Source organism: Gossypium arboreum, chromosome 7 (assembly GCF_025698485.1).
Source record: "Gossypium arboreum isolate Shixiya-1 chromosome 7, ASM2569848v2, whole genome shotgun sequence".
NCBI lineage: Eukaryota > Viridiplantae > Streptophyta > Magnoliopsida > Malvales > Malvaceae > Gossypium > Gossypium arboreum.
Window position 1 is genome coordinate 76,768,431 of NC_069076.1, and position 24,551 is coordinate 76,792,981.

Here is a 24,551-nt window from a genome sequence, read left to right on the forward strand (position 1 = left end):
CGTAAGTTCGTGTAAGACCTGAAAATGAACACGGAACATTTTATATACATGTTTAACTCATATTGGGATATTTTTTGTTATAAATTGAATTATGAATTGATCGTAGTTGCTTCGACAACGAATGTGACACCTTGTAATTCAAACTCGGTGATCGGGTCGGGTATATGGTATTACAAGCCCAAAATAATCAAAATCCAAGATGGATTGAGCCTAAGATAGATCCCATCCAAAACTCGAAAAAGCCTTGAATTTATATTAAATAGACGTTAATAATTAATATAATTATAAGATAGTATTTAAAATAAAACAAATAAAAATGAATAAATGATAATAATTCAATTTATGAATATATATTTATAAATATTATATAATAATATTAAAAAATTAATACAATAAACAATAATTTTTTTAGTTAATAAATTAAAATAAGTTCTAAAAAATTAGTTACAAGTATGAAATATTTTTAAGGTAAACTATTCAGATAGTCACCCAAATTTTAGTGCGTTTCTGTTTTGGCCATCCAATTTTTTTTTGTTAATTTAGTCACTCCTGTTAAGTCAATTTTGCATTTTAGCCATTCCACCGTTAAAATGTGTTTGGTCACCAAATGAATTGTTGATGTGGGTGGTATAATAACAAATTTAGCCCTCGGTGTTTATCCATTTTGTTAATTTAGTCCTGATTTTGAAAATTTTAATAATTTTTATGCATTTTTTAATTTTAGAATCAAGACCGAATTGAAATAATGTGTAACTATTGATGGTTAAATTTGTTGAAATTTTCAAAATCAGGACTAAATTAACAAAATAAGTAAACATTGAGGACTAGATTTGTTATTATAATAGGCCACGTCAGCAATCTGTATGATAACCAAATAGTGGAATGGCAAAATGCAAAAATGACTTAACTGGAGTGACTAAATTAACAAAAAAAAATTTGGGTGGCTAAAACAAAAATGCCCTAAAACTTGAGTGACTATTTATGTAACAGCCTAATTTTCAGTGGTGTCAGAACAGTGATTTGAGATCACTAAATCCGACAAATGAGTAGGAAATATTATTAATTTAGTGAGTATAAGTTAAATGTGAAGTTAGGAAAAAAAAAATTTAAATAGTGAATAGTGTACTAAAAATAAATATTAAAATAATTAGAATCGAAAAACGAGGTATTAAGACCTCGGGAATTTTAAATCGAGCCATAAATATTTTTATAAATATTTATGGAGTGTTAATAAGTTAGCATTAAAGTTTCGTCAAGAAATTTTAAAGTTCTGATAGTTAATTGAACAAAAATGACTAAATTGTATAAAATGCAAAATTGTGAGAAATGATTAAATAGCTTAAATGATAAAAGAAAGAGGGTTTAAAAGGCAAATAGACCCAAGGTCTCTTTGGTCTGGACGGCAAGGCATGAAATCAGCAAGAAAATAAGGAGAATTAAGGACAAAATTGGAAAATTGCAAAATTTACTTAATAAAGCTAGGACTAAAGTGGAATTATCGAGATTTCTCTTTATTTTTCTGCATTCTCATCAGCAAAAACACCATGGAAGAGTTCCTTCAAGCTGGTTTTTCATATTTTTACTTCAATTAAGTTCAATTCTTGATTATTTCTTGAAAGTTTTGTGTTTTTGTGACTTTTACAACTAGGTCCACTTGTTGAATTCATTAGTTTTTAATTCTATGAAAGAAATTGAAAGTTTCTATGAATATGTACTGGAACTATATGATGATTTGGCATGGAATTAGAGCTTTAAATTGTTTATATGCTGATTTTATTGAATGAATTGAATAGAAAGTGAATGTTTAGGACCTAATTGTAAAAGAGTTTGAAGTTAAAGTTTCATGTGGAAATTCTGAATTTCAATAGTTATGAAATAACTTCTAATGTCTAGGAAAAGTATTAATTGAGAAAATTATCTGAATTGAGGGGTTAATTGAGTAAGGACTGAATTGTATGAATTGTGAAATTTGGGGAAAAATGGAAATCAACACTTTGCACTAAAACTGTTTTGGACAGTAGCAGTAGTCTAACTTTTAAAAATCACCAAAAATTTTAGAAATGGAATTAGAGGATGAATAAAATATGAAATTAAATCTTATTGAGTCTAGTTTCTTATAGAAGAAATTATGTAAGCAATGGAATTGTAAATCATGAGATATGATAAATTTTGTGAGATAAGGTCAGAATGATTTCGGGTTCCCCTGTTCTGAATTTGAAAAATCATCAAAAATTGGATAAAAACAATTAGGGGCTTAAATTTATATGTTTAGAATTCTGAACGAGTCTATTTTCAATAAAAACAAACGAAGACATCATTCGAATTCTGTACGAGAAGATAATTAATTTTTAGTGAAGAAGGGTCGGAACTGTCAGACAGCAGAACAGGGGAGACTTCAATGAATAAACTGTATTAATTGGCCCAACCAAAAATTATGAAATTTTTATGGCAAGAAAACATATGAGTCTAGTTACTGGGAAAATTTATGGATCTTAATTTTGAGTTCTGTAGCTCAAGATAAAAATGATTTAGTGACTATGATACGGATGGACAGCTTGAATATTCACATAAGTAAATAGTGAAAATTATGATGATGTTACTTACAAGTGTGTTATTTATACTAAGGATGTGGATGGAGAGGAGGAGGAGGAAAAGTAAATATATATATATATGAATGACTTGATCACATGCCCGATTATAATCGATAAATGTTGAATTTAGAAATGATATAATGTTTTATTTTGAATATTTATTATGAAATTATGAATATCGTTATAATACAAAAATCGTACTTGTGAGTTTGTATAACTAAATTTTAGTGACCATTTGTTAATTTTATGAATTTCATGATGTGTTATTTTATATGTATTGATGATAAAATCGCGAATAATGTAAAAACATGAAAATTGAATAAATGATCAAATTGAGCATTACAATTCAGTGACAAGATGAATTGAAGGAAAAGACCATGGTTGGACCATGGCAACAAGTGATAAGTGATAGCTTCGGCTACACTTATCTGATCAATGACAAGTGAAAGTGATAAGTGATAGCTTCGGCTACACTTATCTGATCAAGGACAAATGAAAGTGATAAGTGATAGCTTCGGCTACACTTATCTGATCAAGGACAAATGAAAGTGATAAGTGATAGCTTCGGCTACACTTATTTGATCGCTTCGGCTACACTTATTTGATCAAGGATAAGTGAAAGTGATAAGTGATAGCTTCGGCTACACTTATCTGATCAAGGACAAATGAAAGTGATAAGTGATAGCTTCGGCTACACTTATCTGATCAAGGACAAATGGCAAGTAAAAAGTGGTAGCTTCGGCTACCTGATCAATGAAAAGTGGTAGCTTCGGCTACCTGATCATCGGCTACTTGATTAGTGAAAAATGGTAGCTCCGGCTACCTGATCAGTGAATAGTGATAGCTTCGGCTACAAGTGACAAGTGATTTCTGTGTAAGACCATATCTGGGATAAGACATCGGTGTGATATGTGTATAAAATGTAAGACCATAGTGAGCTATGGCATTCTAGTGAAAAGACCATAGCTATGCTATGGCATCGATGATTGTCGGTGAAATTCAAAGCATACCGGTGCACCAATTCCGTAAGATGTTCACTAATTTGAAAAAGTTTAGTAAGTATTACATGGAATTATGTGACATAAGGAAATACGAGTTGATGAGACATGAGCATAAAACCCGATTGATGAATGAGTTCATTTGTGATTATATATTTCTACGCCTTGAGTGTATTATCCGTATGAATTGGTATTCCAAATGAGTTAATGAGAAAACTTCTAGTATGAAATAATCTGAGTTCGAAATGAAATATCATGAAAACGTACCTGAAATACATTGGTATGTCTTGTATATGCTATTTGAATTCATGAATGTGGAAAGTAAATGTATGTGGAAATAAGAGATGATGATATCTGTACATGGAATTTATTGATGAATACGTACATCCAAATTTATATGATAGATTTTAGTGTACATTGAAATTGGGCTCAATAAGTGATTTGGCAATTTAAATCGTGATTGGCAGGAAGAGTTAGTGAATTGCATATTTATGAATTGTTACACGTATTTATCCGAAATACGAGGAAGTGATGGTAATTGATACATGTAAATTTGAGACTATGATATATATATAAAACATGGAATATGTTTGATAAATGTGTTCATTTATAACTACGGAATTATGTACCTCATGTGTGTTATTTGCATAAAGATGATATTTCAAAGACTTTAGTGAATAAAGCTTAAATACGAAATAGTATGAAATCGAGACAAGTTGTTATGAAAATGTATTTAAATTATCTATAAGTGTTTCATGCTTCTCGGTAATGCCTCGTACTCTATTCCAACGACAGATACGGGTAGGGGTTGTTACATTTAGTGGTATCAGAGCTACGGTTTAGTCGGTTCTCGGACCGAACATAGCATACGTGAAGTCTAGAAATACATGCCATATAAATCTGTGATAGTGTGATGTGTATGATCCGGTCTAATCTTTATTTTACATATAGACAGAAATACTTTTCAATCGAGCTATTTCATAAATTGTTGAAAGTGACACTAAGGTGTTTGAGTAAGAATGTGTTTAAGATGAGTTGAAACTTGAAAAGGTATGAAAAAGAGTTCATGATATGGATGTGATGAGGTACGAAATGAACTAGTCATAAATCGAGAAATATGGGAAAAGTGAAATGAAATGAAAGTTTATCTTGTGATGAGCGCATCTCTGTTTGTGTGACATTCATATGATATTATGTGCCTGACTTGTTTGATTAAGTAAATGCTATGAGTGAACTTACTCAAAATTCATGGAATGTATGTTTAAGTACACTTGTTTAAAAATGATAATTGAAAAGTTCATGTAACATAATTATGTATGTTAATTTGCTTGAAGTGAATTATGTAATTGTAAGGATATGATGTTGATGATAAATGCTAAATCTTATGTATGTATTTATGAGAGTCCAGTTAGAGGCTTTACGACCTCACCCCCTTATCAATGTGGTATTTTATAACGAAAATTCACGAAAATTATGTTGAATAGTTCACAAGTGTGAAACTAAAGAGTACAGTAGTGAAATAATTAATAATGCAGACGGAGTTAAAAATAGTTTGACAAGTGAATACAGTTTTGAAAAAGATATCAGATTATTCTAAAGATCATTCAGATTACGTAATGTCACGGTTAAAGAAAAAGTTAACCTTGGCTAATCGACTTATTCGATATGATGTCTAAAGTATGTGGTTGTTGAAGTTTTTCCCGAATTGGTTTTCGTTAGTGAATGGAATGATGCAGGTTCATGATGATAGAATTAGTCGAGAAATGATAATTGAATAGTAAAGATGTCGTGTAAAAGCGACAATTATAGTTGAAATGAATATGATGATCTTTTCGGGTATTATATATATTCTTTTATCATCAAATATATGTGTTTGGTTGTTCGGTTTTGATGGAGTTCTTATGTTGTGAGAATGCTAGCTAACTATGATGTTAGACAAAAGCCCTGTTGGTCTGGTCGATTTATGATCAGTATTTCTTCATCTCTTTGGAATTTTATTCTAATATGTTGGAATGAAGTCGATGGTAAAAATTTATATGAGACTATTCTTATGTTTCTACTGATTATGATTTTATTTTATACATGCGGAAAATATATTATCTTTGTTATGATGTTTTTAGTAGGTAAGCAGTGTTTTTCTTTTGGCTTTCTCTGAGGAATTATTAAGATCTTTATTATCTTCTTGTGTGTTAGATGTGCTAGTGATTGCAAGAGCACTACATAAATATTTTTGAGTTCAAGCTGAATATCAAGAGCATTCAGGATTATTGCAGTCAGTGATAATACTAGTGTGATATGAGATAGAATGGCTATAGATTTCGAATTGGGATTGTCATTAACATCAGAAAGGAAAATGTTATTTAGTTTATGGTTAATCATTTCACAAAGAAAGATCTGTATGATCATTTCAGAGAGTCTGAGTTTTTTTATTTGATGATCACTAAGTATATGTGTTCCTAAGAGGGTAATTTAGAATTTTGACAATAAGTTCCAACATTTATTCCAGAGTTCAAAGGTGACTGGAAAAAAAAATAATATTCGAGGTTAAACCGAATTGTGATTTTGAGAAGTTAGTAAAATTGTTTCATGAATATTGAAAGCAACTTTTTCTAATAAGATTTTCGGGGACGAAAATCCCTAAAGGGGGGGAGAGTTGTAACAGCCTAATTTTCAGTGGTGTCAGGACAGTGATTTGAGATCACTAAATCCGACAAATGAGTAGGAAATATTATTAATTTAGTAAGTATAAGTTAAATGTGAAGTTAGGAAAAAAAAATTTAAAATAGTGAATAGCGTACTAAAAATAAATATTAAAATAATTAGAATCGAAAAACGAGGTATTAAGACCTTGGGAATTTTAAATCGAGCCATAAATATTTTTATAAATATTTATGGAGCGTTAATAAGTTAGTATTAAAGTTTCGTCAAGAAATTTTAAAGTTCTGATAGTTAATTGAACAAAAAGGACTAAATTGTATCAAATGCAAAATTGTGAGAAATGATTAAATAGCTTAAATGATAAAAGAAAGAGGGTTTAAAAGGCAAATAGACCCAAGGTCTCTTTGGGCTGGACGGCAAGGCATGAAATCAAGAAGAAAATGAGGAGAATTAAGGGCAAAATTGGAAAATTGCAAAATTTACTTAATAAAGCTAGGACTAAAGTGGAATTATCGAGATTTCTCTTTATTTTTCTACATTCTCATCAGCAAAAACACCATGGAAGAGTTCCTTCAAGCTGGTTTTTCATATTTTTACTTCAAGTAAGTTCAATTCTTGATTATTTCTTGAAAGTTTTGTGGTTTTGTGACTTTTACAACTAGGTCCACTTGTTGAATTCATTAGTTTTTAATTCTATGAAAGAAATTGAAAGTTGCTATGAATATGTGCTGGAACTATATGATGATTTGGCATGGAATTAGAGCTTTAAATTGTTTATATGCTGATTTTATTGAAAGAATTGAATAGAAAGTGAATGTTTAGGACCTAATTGTAAAAGAGTTTGAAGTTAAAGTTTCATGTGGAAATTCTGAATTTCAATAGTTATGAAATAACTTCTACTGTCTAGGAAAAGTATTAATTGAGAAAATTATCTGAATTGAGGGGTTAATTGAGTAAGGACTGAATTGTATGAATTGTGAAATTTGGGGAAAAATGGAAATCAACACTTTGCACTAAAACTGTTTTGGACAGTAGCAGTAGTCTAACTTTTAAAAATCACCAAAAATTTTAGAAATGGAATTAGAGAATGAATAAAATATGAAATTAAATCTTATTGAGTCTAGTTTCTTATAGAAGAAATTATGTAAGCAATGGAATTGTAAATCATGAGATATGATAAATTTTGTGAGACAAGGTCAGAATGATTTCGGGTTCCCCTGTTCTGAATTTGAAAAATCATCAAAAATTGGATAAAAACAATTAGGGGCTTAAATTTATATGTTTAGAATCCTGAATGAGTCTATTTTCAATAAAAACAAAAGTGGACATCATTCGAATTCTGTACGAGAAGATAATTAATTTTTAGTGAAGAAGGGTCGGAACTGTCAGACAGCAGAACAGGGGAGACTTCAATGAATAAACTGTATTAATTGGCCTAACCAAAAATTATGAAATTTTTATGGCAAGAAAACATATGAGTCTAGTTTCTGGGAAAATTTATGGATCTTAATTTCTAGTTCTGTAGCTCAAGATAAAAATGATTTAGTGACTATGACACGGATGGACAGCTTGAATATTCACATAAGTAAATAGTGAAAATTATGATGATGTTACTTACAAGTGTGTTATTTATACTAAGGATGTGGATGGAGAGGAGGAGGAGGAAAAGTAAATATATATATATGAATGACTTGATCACATGCCCGATTATAATTGATAAATGTTGAATTAGAAATGATATAATGTTTTATTTTGAATATTTATTATGAAATTATGAATATCGTTATAATACAAAAATCGTACTTGTGAGTTTGTATAACTAAATTTTAGTGATCATTTGTTAATTTTATGAATTTCATGATGTGTTATTTTATATGTATTGATGATAAAATCGCGAATAATGTAAAAACATGAAAATTGAATAAATGATCAAATTGAGCATTACAATTCAGTGACAAGATGAATTGAAGGAAAAGACCATGGTTGGACCATGGCAACAAGTGATAAGTGATAGCTTCGGCTACACTTATCTGATCAATGACAAGTGAAAGTGATAAGTGATAGCTTCGGCTACACTTATCTGATCAAGGACAAATGAAAGTGATAAGTGATAGCTTCGGCTACACTTATCTGATCAAGGACAAATGAAAGTGATAAGTGATAGCTTCGGCTACACTTATTTGATCAAGGATAAGTGAAAGTGATAAGTGATAGCTTCGGCTACACTTATCTGATCAAGGACAAATGAAAGTGATAAGTGATAGCTTCAGCTACACTTTTCTAATCAAGGACAAATGGCAAGTAAAAAGTGGTAGCTTCGGCTACCTGATCAATGAAAAGTGGTAGCTTCGGCTACCTGATCATCGGCTACTTGATTAGTGAAAAATGGTAGCTCCGGCTACCTGATCAGTGAATAGTGATAGCTTCGGCTACAAGTGACAAGTGATTTCTGTGTAAGACCATATCTGGGATAAGACATCGGTGTGATATGTGTATAAAATGTAAGACCATAGCTGAGCTATGGCATTCTAGTGAAAAGACCATAGCTATGCTATGGCATCAGTGATTGTCAGTGAAATTCAGTGCATACCGGTGCAGACCAATTCCGTAAGATGTTCACTAATTTGAAAAAGTTTAGTAAGTATTACATGGAATTATGTGACATAAGGAAATACGAGTTAATGAGACATGAGCATAAAACCCGATTGATGAATGAGTTCATTTATGATTATATATTTCTACGCCTTGAGTGTATTATCCGTATGAATTGGTATTCCAAATGAGTTAATGAGAAAACTTCTAGTATGAAATAATCTGAGTTTGAAATGAAATATCATGAAAACGTACCTGAAATACATTGGTATGTCTTGTATATGCTATTTGAATTCATGAATGTGGAAAGTAAATGTATGTGGAAATAAGAGATGATGATATCTGTATATGGAATTTATTAATGAATACGTACATCCAAATTTATATGATAGATTTTAGTGTACATTGAAATTGGGCTCAATAAGTGATTTGGCAATTTAAATCGTGATTGGCAGGAAGAGTTAGTGAATTGCATATTTATGAATTGTTACACGTATTTGTCTGAAATACGAGGAAGTGATGGTAATTGATACATGTAAATTTGAGACTATGATATATATATAAAAACATGGAATATGTTTGATAAATGTGTTCATTTATAACTACGGAATTATGTACCTCATGTGTGTTATTTGCATAAAGATGATATTTTAAAGACTTTAGTGAATAAAGCTTAAATACGAAATAGTATGAAATCGAGACAAGTTGTTATGAAAATGTATTTAAAGTATCTATAAGTGTTTCGTGCTTCTCGGTAATGCCTCGTACTCTATTGCAGCGACAAATACGGGTAGGGGTTGTTACAATTTAAGTAGTATACCCTATTTTTAATACAATTATTGTGAATAATAAATATATAGAATTAACAATTATTCAAATTTACTTTAAATTTTTTAATTATATAATATATTAATTCAAATATTGTAAATTAATTCTATAAATTTTAGAAATGATTTATTACATAATACTAATAATACTAAAATTATGTCACATGGGTGAAAGTAAAATATTTATATAAAGAGGTAATTCATTTAATGAACTATAGGTGGAGTAGTAAAGATTTTGTATACTTAAAAGTATTATAGTGGTCTTTTTTTACTTGGAGTTAGATTGTATTTTACCTCATTGCTAAAAAAAGGGTAAATTAGTTTATGTACGTTAGATTTAAGAGTGAACTGCTCATTTTTTTTTTAAATTACATTCATTTCTAACGTGACTGAAAGTGCAACTAGACAGTGACACTTAACATGTCATGTTTATCTCAAGCTAACGTTACAAGATTTAAAAAAATTAAAAGATCCTAAAAGATAAATAATATTTTTTATAATTATTTAAAACAATATTCAGGATGATTATAGACAAATGATTATCTATATTCTTTAGAATTTGGACAATCAATTGTCCAAATTCATCCTCTACATGATATTTTTGAAATAATTATAAAATAAAAATTATATAAAATAATAATATTATTACATATTAATAAGTTATTTAAAAATAATGTTGAAAATGAACCTCGATAATGGTTTCTTAAATAATTATCAAATAATTATAAAAATATAAAAATATTTAAAACTATACATATACATATACATATACGTATACATATACATATACATATAAAAATCATTTTACTTTTTAATATTTAATAATATTAATATTTTGTATAATTTTCAAATATTAAAAATTATTTAATTTTAAAAAAAACTATAAATGATTATTAAAATTATTAAAAATGATAAATATATATATATATATATATATATATATATATGTATGTACACATATAGCCTGTTTACAAAATTCAAATATACATATACATATAAGTACACATATACAACTTCTTAATCAAATTGGTATATTTATTTAACCAAGTTAATCAGCTCTATATTATTAATTTCTAATAAATTTTAATATTTTTATGATTTTTATAATTCCAATACATATATAATAGTAACTTTTCGTAACATTTTTAAATAAAATAATTATTTATAACTTCTTATAATTCCTTTAAATATTTTTTATAATTATTTAAAAGTCACTCAATAATGAGTTTGAGTAAATTGTTGCCTGGCTCATTTGAACCTAGATAATTATTTATCTAAGTTCATTCGGATGTTGTTTTCAATAATTTTAATAATTAAAAAAACACATACAATTCTCTATAATTTTTAAATAGTTTTATATAATTATTTAAAAGACTATGTTTAAGATGAACTTGAGCAACTATTTATCCAAGTTCATTTGAACTTGGACAACTATTTCTCCAAGTTCATCTTAGATGTGATTTTTCAAATAATTATTAAAAATTTTATTTATTTTTAGGATTTTTTAAATTTTAAGTATTTGTTGATGTGACAAAATGGTATACGTGGCACATTAGGTATTGTTGTCTAGTTGCTTCGTCAACCACATCACCATTTAACAGTAAAACAAATGAAATTTTTAACAGAAAAACTAATATGTTCTTTGATCTAATGTACAATGACTAATTTGTTTATATTTTTAGAAGAGGAAGCAAAATATAATTTGACTTTTTCTATAAGAGTCCCTATAGTACTTTTATCATCTTGTGTACAAGCATTCATTTGATCGTTAAACTTTTAGTTGTTTTTTTAAGACTAATAATATAATTAATAAATTAATTTAAATCATATTTATTGTAATAAAACTTTATTTAGAAGATAAAATTTGGTCCCTAAACCCCTACACCTGCTAGTCAAGTTAAAATCGAGCATCTCTTACCCATCTACCACCATCCCATCAGCCTAACCCTACCAGTAGCCGTCGTACTGTGCTATCCCTGACTCCTTCTCCTTTGCATACAACGACACCTCCTATAAAGAATAAAAAAACACACCCAGGAGAGGGGGTCCTTCAATACCATCTTGATCAATCTTCACCCTGCTCAAGTCCTTCCTCCACAATCTTCCCAAACACCAACCATTTCCTTCAACTAATCTAACTATGTCAAGATTTGAAGAGAGAGGAAGGAAATAAGTCTTTTGGTGGCGACAATGACGATTTATGGAGGTTAATGTTTACCAAAGGAAAAGAAAAGAGAGAATAAAGAGGAAAGATAAAGAAAATGAAATAAAATAAAGGAAAAAAAGTATTATTCTAAAAACCTACTTTATATTTATATGTTTATTACTTGATTGCTAAAAATTCAATTATATCGTCGTTTGAGTCTTAGATTGACATCGATATCACTTTCAATTGCAAAAGGACGTAGGTATTATATAAAAAGAACAAATATGATAAGAACCTATAATGAGATTAATGTTAAATAAAATTATTTTTCCTAAAGTTCTCATAATATAAATATTAACTTATCAAATAAAATTAGTCATGAACTAGAGTTTGAATCACTATCTATCATGATTTTTTTGTCAAAATCTAACACGATGTTATTAAGTTAAAATATGTTCCAAATCCTTGTATGCGTGTATATGAAATTTAGTTTTTTTACTTTTATTTTAAAGAATTTTTATCCTTTAACTTTTCAATTTAAAATACAAGTTCAATTGTTAACATCGATAAAAAAATTTATTATCAATTTTTATCACATCACTACCAAGTGAATATTTTGTATTTAAAAAATATCAAGGAAGGAATTTAATAAAACGATTAATAATTCTAAAAACAATAAAATAAAAATTTTAAAAATAAAAATAAAAGAAATAAATTTCAAATTACAACTTACATATTTTAATCATAGCACTGCTACAATAGAATCTGACAGACTGTGCCATTTCAAAGGAAACATTACAATACAGCAACTTTTTACCAAAAAAATTCAATTTAATGAACTCTAGAATGAGGTTGATTGGTTCAAGCCAACTGCTATTGGCTCAGGAAAGGCAAACTTTAAGGCTATGAACTATGGACAACTAGAAATTTGTTAGGAGGTGTTGAAAATTGGCCAACCATGCTGCTGTAATATCTCCTGATGAAGTACATGCAATTTGTAAACATGCTGCAGCAGCTTGTTGTATCAACAAGGTTGTTTAGTTACTTTGTTAAGTTACTTAGTTGAAAATGAACTAAGTTGGTATTGGTTTGATGTTTTTAGGTGTTGATTAACATAATCAGCTTGTGTGCAAGTTAAGTTTTACTTGTTTCAAAGTATGATTAGTGGTAGTAGGTAGCATTTGGTGATGTATTTGGTTATAAATGTATTGTTTTTCTTATTAAAAAATAGAGCAAAATGAGCTATCAGCCATAAGCTCCCTTGCTGCACATTTGTGAGCAAGTAAAATTTTTTCTTGCATCCTGTTTCATTGTCTTGTTCTGTTCTCTTTTTCTTCCTCTGCTGTCAAAAACCCAACAGGAGGTCAAGCTTGTAAATGGGCTATGCTTTGGTGTTGGTATTTTATCAGAAAAGAAAAACAAAATGATGAAGAAAATTGAACTAAGTTAAGTAATTGAAATGAAAAAGGTGTGTTTTATTGAACTGAAACTAGTTGTTTATATGGTAAACTAGTTAACAACTACTAACTAAAAATAGGCTAATAACAGAATCATAATCTTTAACAAAAATCTCTAACAAATCTGAAATAAATCAAAATTATGATTATATATAAAAATAGCTAGATTATGATAACTGAAGCAAATCTTTAACACTCCTCCTTGCTTCAGTTGCTGCAAACACCAAGTGTTGTTCTCAAAACTTCAAATTTGCTTACTAGGAGCGACTTGGTGAAGATATCTGCAACCTGCTCCTCTATTTTGTAATGAACCAGTATAATGTTACTTTATTTTTGCACTTCCTTCAAAAAGAAAAGCTTAATGTTGAAATGCTTAGTCTTTCCATGAAATACTGGATTATGAGAAATTGCAATGGCAGCTTGATTATCAACGAAAATCTTTGTGCTTTCCTTCTGTTCAAGGTTAAGATCACTTAATAATTTTCTCAAACACAAAGCTTGATTAACAGTGGCTACTACAACAACAAATTCTACTTCTGCAGTGGATTGTGCCACAGTTTCTTACTTCTTCGAGCTCCATGAAAAGACACCAGATCCAAAAGTAAAACAATAGCCTGATATACTCCTCATGTCATCAATGGAACCTCCCTAATCACTATCAGAAAAGCCAACAAGCTTGAACTCCTTGTTTCTTGTGAATTTAACACCAAAATTACTCGTGCCTTTGATATAATGAACTACTCTTTTGGCAGCCCTGAGCTGCAATTCACTGGCACAATGCATAAATCGTGACAAAATACTTACAGCATTTAAAATATCAGGACGTGTTGCTGTAAGATACATTAAGCAACCAATCAAACTTCTAAAATATCCCTTATCAACTTTATCAGCTCCATCTTCTTTACACAGCTTCTCCTTTTGACTCATAGGAGTGCTTACTTCCTTGCACTCTTCAAGCTTGAATTTCTTCAAGATTTCCTTGGAATATTTCTTCTGGTAGATAAATACTTCATGCTCAGCCTGCTTAATTTCCATTCCAAGGGAAAAAGACATCAATCCGAGATCTGTCATCTCAAAAACCTTCATCATCTCTTGCTTGAATTCCTTAAGCAACCGTGCATCATTTCCCATTAACAAGAGATCATTAGAGACTATCAAAATATCATTATTCTGACGTTTAACATAAAGAGTGGTCTCGTATAGATTTTTTTCAAAATCCAAGCTCAACAAATGATCATCTTACCGTACCAAGCTCTTGGAGCTTGTTTCAGTCCATAAAGAGCCTTCTTGAAAAGAAACACCTTATTTTCCTCTCATTTCTTCACAAAACCTTCAGATTGTTCAACATAAATTTCTTCCTGCAAAATGCCATTTAAAAAGGTTGATTTTACATCAAGCTGATACACTCTCCAATTCATTTGAGCAGCTACAACAAGTAAAAGTCTTATGGTGTCTAAACGAGCAACTGGTGCGAAAGTGTCTGAATAGTCCACGCCAAAAAATTGTGCATAGCCTTTGATCACAAGTCTTGCTCTGTGCTTGTTGATTGAGCTATCAACATTAAGCTTGGTTTTGTACACCCATCTGACTCCAATCACCTTCCTATCATAGGGTTGATCAACCAACTCCTATGTTTTGTTTTTCTCAATCATGGACAACTCCTCCTTCATTGCAACCACCCATTTTATGTTCTTCATTACTGTAGCAAAATCTGCAGGTTCACAAACAACTATATTACATCTTGCATAAATGTCAGTGAGCAATCTAGTACCCCTTGTTGGAATATCATCCACCAACTCATTCAGCTAATTTTTATCTTTATCTGTGGTTGAAGCTTCAAATCTGTTGTGTTTTGGCCACTTTTCTAATCCCAGTTCCACTTTTCATTTTCCAAGAAATGAACATCTCTGCTTATAACAATTTTCCCAGACTGTGGTTGGAAAATTTTGTAAGCTTTTGCAACAATGCTATAGCCGATAAAGACTCTTGGAAGTGCCTTTTTGTCTAACTTGTCTTTCTTGATCTGAGGAACGTGAGTGAAGTACAAACAACCAAATATTTTGGGCAAATTTAAAGATGGTTTATGACCATACCAAGCCTCATAGGGTGTTTGATCATTGATCGCTTTTGTAGGCAATCTATTCTGTAGGAAAACTGTGGTATAAGCTGCTTTTGCCTAGAACTTTTTGGGTTATTTTTTCTCATGCAACATACATCTGGTCATGTCAAGATGTATTTGTTTCGCTTTTTACTAACTTCATTCTGTTGCGGAGTATAGGGAGCTGTTAATTGATGCTCAATGCCAGCTTCTTCACAAAATGTATTGAAATTTTTTTATGTATACTCATTACCGTTATCGGACCTTAATATTTGAATGTGGTTGCAACTTTGATTTTCCACAGTCTTCTTGAATTTTCAGGATACTCCAGCCACTTTTGACTTGAATTTTAAGAAGAAAATCCAACACATTCTTATAAAATCATCAATAAAAGCAACATAATACCGACTACCTGCTAATGAAGGAGTTCTTTGAGGTCCAGAAATGTTTGTGTGAATCAACTACAACTTACAAGTGGTTCTCCATGCTGTCTTAGGAAATGGTTTTCTATTTTGCTTTCTAAATTGACAAGCCTTACATGCCGATATGTGATCATCAAGTTCTGGAAGATCAATTGCCCTTTTTTTGGACTTCATCTCCTTGTTGCTGATTTTTTTACTTACAAATAACAACTTCATGTGTCATTTGGTTACACTTACTACACTTTGCATTTAGTCTTTTCCAGCATTTGAAAAGAGGGTGACCTTTCTTGCCTCAATGTTGACATGGAGGATAATCTTTTTTTACTCCTGATCTTCTATTTCCAATTTTACTTTTGTTCCCAAAATTAGATCTGTCTCCACTCGCAACGTGAAACTTTTTGTTCTTTGACCTCCTGTTCTTTCCATCATCTTGATGCTTAATTAGTAGAGCACCTTCGACAGCCCCTTCTTGCCTCATTATACGCCTTTGCTTTTGTGCTTGTAAAGCACTTAAGAGTTCTGCCAAAGTAATCTTTGACATATCCTTCGTGTTCTCTAAGGTGGTGATGGTAGCCTAAAACCTTTCAGGTATTGTTACAAGAATTTTCTCCACAATCCTTGAATCTGCTAGAGATGAACCTAGCAACTTGACCTTATTAACTATGTTAATAAGCCTTTCAGAATACTCATTGACTGTCTCAATCTCCTTCATCTTCTGCAGCTCAAAATCACATATAAGATTCAACACTTGCATATCGCGAATACTTTCGTCTCCCTAGTACTCAGTTTTGAGATAATCTCATATCTCCTTTACTTCCTTTAGAGACATAATTCTTGTGAAAATAGTTGGTGAAACTGCAGTAAACAAGCAGGTTTTTGCCTTTGATTTCCTTTTCTTCTTTTCTTTTTGTGTTTTGATCTGTGCCACGGTGGGGCTAGTAGGCAATGTAGGAATCTCGTAGTCTTCTTCCATGGGTTCCCAAATATCTATAGCCTCCAGGTAAGTTTCCATTCGCACTGTCCAAATCTGATAATTATCTCCATCAAAAATAGGCGGCGCAATCAAAGAGAAATTAGTTTCAGCTTCCATAATGCAGCAAACACTAACACAGGTCCCTCGAAAAGAAAGCGCTGATTACCAATTGTTGGTATTTTATCAAAAAAGAAAACTGAACTGAGAAGTCAAGTAATTGAAATGAAAAATGTGTGTTTTATGGAACTGAAACTAGTTGTTTATATAGTAAACAAGTTAACAACTACTAATTAAAAATAGGCTAATAACAGAATCATAATCTTTAACAAAAATCTCTAAAAATTTTGAAATAAATCAAAATTATGATTATATCTAAAAATAGCTAGATTATGATAACTGAAGCAAATCTTCAACATTTGGCTACTACTGGGGATTTATAGATAGTCAATTTTGATGCAGTGTTTGATGAGCAAGACAAATTTGGAATTGCAGGAGCAGCAAGAAACCATGAAGCCTTCGTGGTTGTTATTCACTCACTGTATCAAAAATTTCGCCGAGGACAAAGATTCCGCCATGCTTCATACAACACTTGTAAAGCTCGTCAAAATGACACCTGACTCCAAAAATATTCATTAAATATGAAAAGAAGACATTTATCAAGAATTATGTGCATATAGCTTTCATTCATTAAAAATAGCAAGATACACTCTTACTGAATAAGGCTGTCGCTACTCTCTTAGTGTGAACCTCTTACTATTGAAGAAGACAAACATCCAACAATTATTCATTTGATGAACCATCTAATTCGTATGTTATACATAAATATTAATACAAACTAAGAGACGATAGCCTTTTAGACTGCTCAGCAATGATAGAAGCAGTTGAAGGACTTTGTTCCAAAACAACGTTATAGCCATCTGCCATATTATCCATTCTAGATGTCATTAGTTGCCAAAACAGCCCACCAACAAATGGTCCTCCCAACTTGGCACTGTTGTATACATCATCGTATATCTTCTGGGAATACTTGTTTCTCTTATCTAGATTATACGCTTCTAACTTATACGACTTCCCAAACTCTGATATCACAATTGGTTTTTCCAGCACTGCATTAGAGTCCAACACATGAGATTCGATCCATTTGTCCACAAAAGCAAGTTGTTCCGCTTCAGTTTTATTTGTTGATGGTAACCTGCAGTAAGATTAAAGGAAAAAAATAAAAAAAAATTAAAATTCCCCACAATACTGGGCTTTGGAGAAAGACAAAGATAGAGATATTACCAAGACTCTGGGTAGATATGAATAGTAACAAAATCGATGTCAGGGATCTGATTTTTGGCAATGAAATCAGTCCCATCGAGATTTGAATTTGGATTGTACTATTGTCTGGATTCCCTATAAAATCCTTCTAGTCCTATTTCCTTTAAATGTTTGTTGTCAATGGACTTCACATACACAGCCATTTCTTTTAACCAATCCTATAAATAGAGAAAAAGGATATCATACCATGCAAAATTAGGTAGAAATGAAGAGGCAACGTGTAAAAACTTGAAGATTAGATCCAGTGGGGTCACTAGGGCAACGAGGCTCGCTCATGAGTTCCCAAGCAAGAATGGTAGGGTCGTCTTTATATACTACTCTAGTAATCGTATTGTTTCTTGTCAGCACGGCCTGCAATCATCATTATTTAACTTTTAAAAATTAAAGATCTTCGTCTCCAATTCAGAAAAGAAAGCGACAATAACGTACCTTAACATGATTTTTATAGTACTTTTTGGTAAGAGAATCTATAAAAAAATCATCTTCGATTAGGTTGCGAATGTTAGGATTAATGTTATGATAGTGTTGATTTGCCCATTCAACATATTTAGCTTTTCCTCCATAATCTTTCCCGTTATTCACTTAACTCAGAATCATGTAAATTCCCAACTTCTGAGCTTTGGCTATAACAAAGTCCAATCCCTAAACAACAACCACCAACCATCAATTTTATAACCTTGAAAAGAAGTCAAAAGAAGAAATTTATGTTAATTACCTTGAAAACCTCTTCATTATAAGAACCAGGTGAACTCTGGAGAGGCTTGTGATCACCATCGTCAAAAGCCCAAATTCTTGCCACATTCAGGCCAGTCTCGAAAGCTTCTGGAAAGCATCAATAACCTTGTTCCTTGTAGAATAATCAACAGCAAACATCATGGACCAATAAGAATTAAAACCATTTAAATATATAGGCTTTCCATTCACAATAAAACTAGTTCCTGTTGTTCCAACGAAGCCGCTACAATCAGCCAAACATCCAATAAAACAAATCCTGCACTGTAATATTAGAATCATCAAGGTTAACCGGATGAAACAATGACTTAAATCCATTTGCACATCCAAACTTTTTTTTTTCTTTCAAAATATTTGCACACACAAACTTTGAAGAAGTTTTAATTCGTGAAAATGAAAATGAATTAGTTGTAATATTGCCTGGTGCAAATTTATTATAAAAAATTTACATATTCAAATATGTTTATCATTATTTTTGGATTAAGACATTTTTAAAAATTTTCTTCACGTAATAATCATTTTAGTATTATACTTATCCTTATAAAAATTTATTTAAAAAGAATTATCTATTCCAATATATTTATCATTTCTTTATATAGATTTTAATCTTTTCTCACAATTATCATTAAGGCTCCATTTGTTTCACTATAAATGATTTTTTATTGTAAAATATTTTCTATTATTTGATGATTTCTTGAAAATACTTCATAAAAGCTATTTTAATGAAACAAACATACATTTAAGGTTTTCTTATCTTTTCATTGTTTAATTGAGTTTATTTTATATCTATAAATCTATATTTTGCATTGTTTTGGCATATATTACCATGATTTATTTATAAATAAATATATTAAATTAAATATGTAATATTACTCAATTATTAAGCTAGAATATTAACAATTATAAATTGAAAACAATCAAAGTGAACAGATGATTCATGATTGTGTTATAAAAAAAACAAAAAACGAAGATTGAATAATAATAAATTAGCTTCCAAACCACATTAGTACTATATAACATTAAATTAATAATATTATCCAAGTGCATATTTAGTAGTACACCACATGATGACTATAGTATTTGTTTGAATAATAATAAATTAGCTTAAAAATATTAGAATAAAGATTAAATAAAAGCTAATTTTGTAACATCTCTAACCTGTATCCTTCGCTGGAATAGGGTTTCAGAGCATTACCAAAATTTATAGATCAAACAGACAGAAATTTCAAACATTTCACAACATATACTATTCAAATTAGAAGCCAATCAAATTCATACATACTGCCCCTTATTCGAGCTTTCGAGGCCCAAAATATGCATTACAAATAATCGGGACTAATTTAAAAACTCAGAAAAAATTTTCAAAGCTGCAAGGTTCATACAGCTATGTACCCCTTTCGAAATGTCCTTGCACGCCCGTGTGCTAGCTGTGTGTCTCACACGGCCGAGTCACATGCCCGTGTGTCTGGCCGTGTGAACCTAAAAGGTGCCTTAAATAACCAATTTACTATTTTCTACATGCTTGCGTATTAAACAACTTAGTAACCATTCATTTAACCTGTTCAAAACATGATCAAACACATTCAAAACATGCCAAAACAATCATCCTAGGTGCTTAACTAATGTGCCCTCGTTGGTACCACATTTATATCATCAATTCATATCATCAAAGCATCATTCAAATCCAAATTATAAACCTACCAAATTCAATCCATTTTGCCTAGTTCAGAAGCACTTGAACACCAACCAAATTCAATCCATTTTGCCTAGTTCAGAAGCACTTAAACACCAACTTAAATTCACATACACATATTTAGATTTGATTCAATTTACGATGCCATGATATGACTTCAAAACAAACACATGTTTACATATATATATATATATATATATATAACAAACTAACATTAAAGTTATAACCTCATTTACAATCAATCCACAAAATAACTATTATTTAGACACCCTAGGTAAATGCCGACACAAAAAATAGACATCACCACATTTGAGTTCGGGATTGTTGTTGGATGCTGAATCAGCGGTTGAAAGTTAAGTACCTAACCTGCACACGAAAAACAAAACCATACGCTGAGTAAAACTCAGTGGTATTTCTATAATCCGAATATTATTATACACATATTAATTATAAGCACAATTGAATATTTAAAATCACATTTATTCATACAATGGCATTAGCCATTCAATACTCAAATCATAAATACATCATTTTATACCACACTCAATTCCCATTACTTGCTATATAATAAGGTTTCACAATTTAATCCACATATCATATAAACATTAACATTATCCATTCCAATTCATAAATACATAATTCATGTTTCTCATTTTCATGTTTCAATTCACTATCTCATTTTCAATTCATATACAATATCATCCAATATCAATCATAGTACCGTTTTATTTAATTACCCCTATTAACACGACTCGGACTCGGACGAATACACAGATCCAACCAACACACCGGTTTGGCACCTAGTGCCTCATCAGATAAATTCGGAGTATAACTACTACCAGCACTATATAAATTGACACCTAGTTTCTCATCGGTTAAACCGAAGTAAATTGACACCCAGTGCCTCATCAACTTGAAGTCGAAGAATTCTCTAAACTCTTTCTATCCTATAGCATGCCATCTATATCCGACTCAGCCCGATACAGTTAATAGGATTTAATTTCACATTTCAGATATAGCCAATATCCAATACTAATTTTTCATATAATTACATATATACACATGAATTAAATTCAATCTATAATAATAAATACCCAAATTTTACATTAATACATTCAATATGCATCTACCAATTCAATCCATTTCAATCAATTACCAAATGTCAATTACTCACCTCAATACTTATCGTATGCATTAAATTGAATTATAACAATTAACAACTAGGTTCGGATTATAGAAATACAGACCAGGAATTCCGAGCTATTCAACGTTGACTTTATCTTTCCCTTTTTTAGTCGAGGATTTCGGTATGACGTTAGCTACGAAATTAAAACAATTAAAATTCATCAATATAACACAATTCAATTTCATATTGAATATTTTAATTTTAGTCAATATTTGAATATTTTAATTTTTAGTCAATATTTGCCTAAATTTCAATTTAGTCCCAAAACCGAGACTAATTTTTATTCTTCACATTTAATTCTATATTTTCATACAAATTCCACTTTAAACTAAATTTAACTCCCTATTTTCACTTAAACCCCTAAATTTTAAATTTTTTAATTTAGTCCCTATTACTCAAAATTTATAATTTATTCTACAATTTAATCCTTTTTCACTTCTAGCTTAAAAATCTATCAATTTAATCCCTATTACTAAAATTATTCAACATTAACAACATTTAAAAACTCAATCAATGCTAAAATTTCAACATGGGTCAGTTAACCCTAGGTACCGAGATTCCAAAAACATAAAAAATACAAAAAAAAATAGACTAAATTGACTAACCAATTAAACTTTGAACAATTTGAAAACCCTAGGTCGTGGGTTCTCTTTCATTTTATTCTTTCTCTTTCTCTTTCTTTCTAATTTTGTTTGGCTTTCTTTCTTTTCTTTCTTTTATTCCTTTTGTTTTATTATAAATATAATATATATATATACTTAACAATTAAGATTTCTTATTATAATATAATATATATAAATTAAATTTACATATAATCCCGCTTAAAGAAAAATGGGTAAATTACTTCTTTAGTCCCTTTAATTATTCTTTAATCTATAATTCAACTTTCACTCTATATGCAATTTAGTCCTTATTCCTAATTACTTTTAATTTATGCAAATACACTTAACTGAAATCTAATTAACTACACAACTAGCTTCGTAAATATTAGTCCAATTTACGGGAATGGAGTCCCGAGAATGCACTTTTTTTTAATTTGGTCCTTTTTAATTAATTAACTATCTAAACGTTAAAATTTTTTAATGGAACTTTAGTACCACCTTAATGACACTCTGTAAATATTTATAAAAATATTTATGGCTCAGTTTATAAAAATAAGGTTCTAATACCTCATTTTCTAAAACCACTTAAACTTAATAAATCACTTATATAACATAAATTATCAAATCAAAAACCTTTTTAAAAATCACACTTGGCTCGTAAATATTAAATAATAATATTTACAAACTTACTCGTCGAATTTGGTGGCCCCAAAACCATTGTTTCCTACACCACTAAAAAACTAGCTGTTACAAATTTATTATTATTCAATTAGTAGAATAAAGGGGCTTAGATCTATGATAAAATTGTAAAACATGAATACAATTAGGGAGACACCATTCTTAGGGCTTCAAGCTTTTAACTTCAAAATTCAAGTAAGTTATTGGTTATTTTCTTGTAATTTTTATAGATTTGAGGTCATGGGAGATTGAATTAGCTAATCCATGTAACAATTTGTAAAACTATTAAAGTTTTATAAAGTTTTCATTGTTGATTTCTTGAAGGTTTAGGTGTTAAATTGATAGATTTTAAGCTTAGATGTGAGAAATGACTAAATTGTAAAGCTTATTTGATAGTTTCGTGCATTAGGAACTAAACAGAATAAAATGTAAAATTGACTGTAAAAATAAGAAATAGGAGGTCCCTAATGTATAATAGTGAAATCAAAATTCAATTTGAAGTTTTAAATCGAAAGTTATGTTAGTCTTGGTTTTAGGGACTAAATTGAATAATATTTAAATTTTGTATAAATTGATAATTGAATGTGAATCAGTTGATTATTGATAGTGCTATGTTTTATGTCAATTCGTAGCTAACATCGGCTAAAAAATGTCTAACGACATTTGATAAACAGAGCCTTATCAATTTAGAAAATGTCTTACAGAAAAAAAATTGATAAGACATTTTACGGGATTAAAAGGGTAATTTTACATTGACTGAAAAACTTTCTACGTTGATCATCTTATTTCACATGAAATAAACATCAGAAAATGCTAAAAGTATTTTTCGTAAAAACTTTAGCCAAATTTTCTTTTACAAACCTTTCTTAAATTGCTTTGCATATAAGCTTTTGTAATATCTATGTTTGGATTTAAAAAAGGTTTTCAAAATTCTAAGAGTTTAACGATCGGACTAGACAGGCGCAGGTAGCTTGACCGCCTTACACGTCATTGAAACACAAGCTGGAGACGTATTGGCCTATATTCCCACCAATGTGATCCCCATTCTTGATGGACAAATGCTTCGAAATGAGCTCTTTTATCGAGGAATTAGACCTGCTATTAACGCTTACTTATCTGTCGATAAAAATTTAGAAGAATTTTAGTTCAATTTCTCTTTTAAATTCCGCCTAAATAAAAGTTTCTCAAAATTCCTTATCATTTTATTTTATTTAATACATGTAGTCCTAGTATAAGATAAATAATAAAACTTCAAAAATTATTTTATTTAATTCTAATATATAATTTTAAAATTTTTATTTTATTAAAATTATTTATAATATTTTAGAAATATAATAATATACATATTGAATTTTTCATATTATTTATCTTTAGTATAACTATTTTTCTTTTATAATTATTTTTAATTCATAAAAATCTAATAAACTATTTTTTTAAAACAATTATTTATCCAAACAGAGTATTTATAATTGTTAGCCTTTTGAATTGATGAAATCTAAAAGGCTAGCGTTTTAAAATCTTAAAAAATTTAAAATTCTTCATCCAAACACACTCAATGTTGTCGCTAATTATCAACAT

General features: G+C 29.9%; 2 protein-coding genes and 1 pseudogene across 2 annotated transcripts; all 3 read right to left on the reverse strand.

Annotated features, from left to right (window-relative positions):
* Positions 1–13,917: 13,917 nt before the first annotated feature.
* On the reverse strand, positions 13,918–14,400 carry LOC108459171 (uncharacterized mitochondrial protein AtMg00810-like). Its single transcript, XM_017758528.1, has one exon. It carries the CDS (start codon positions 14,398–14,400, stop codon positions 13,918–13,920), a length of 483 nt encoding a protein of 160 aa, XP_017614017.1.
* A 1,963-nt stretch (positions 14,401–16,363) lies between these two features.
* Positions 16,364–16,879, reverse strand: LOC108459172 (uncharacterized). The gene is made up of 2 exons (XM_017758529.1): positions 16,604–16,879; positions 16,364–16,504 (listed from the first exon to the last, which is right to left on the reverse strand). The coding sequence occupies exons 1-2, from the start codon at positions 16,877–16,879 to the stop codon at positions 16,364–16,366; spliced, it is 417 nt and encodes a 138-aa protein (XP_017614018.1).
* Positions 16,880–17,587: 708 nt separating this feature from the next.
* On the reverse strand, positions 17,588–19,132 carry LOC108459173 (mannan endo-1,4-beta-mannosidase 1-like; annotated as a pseudogene).
* Between the last annotated feature and the right edge of the window lie 5,419 nt (positions 19,133–24,551).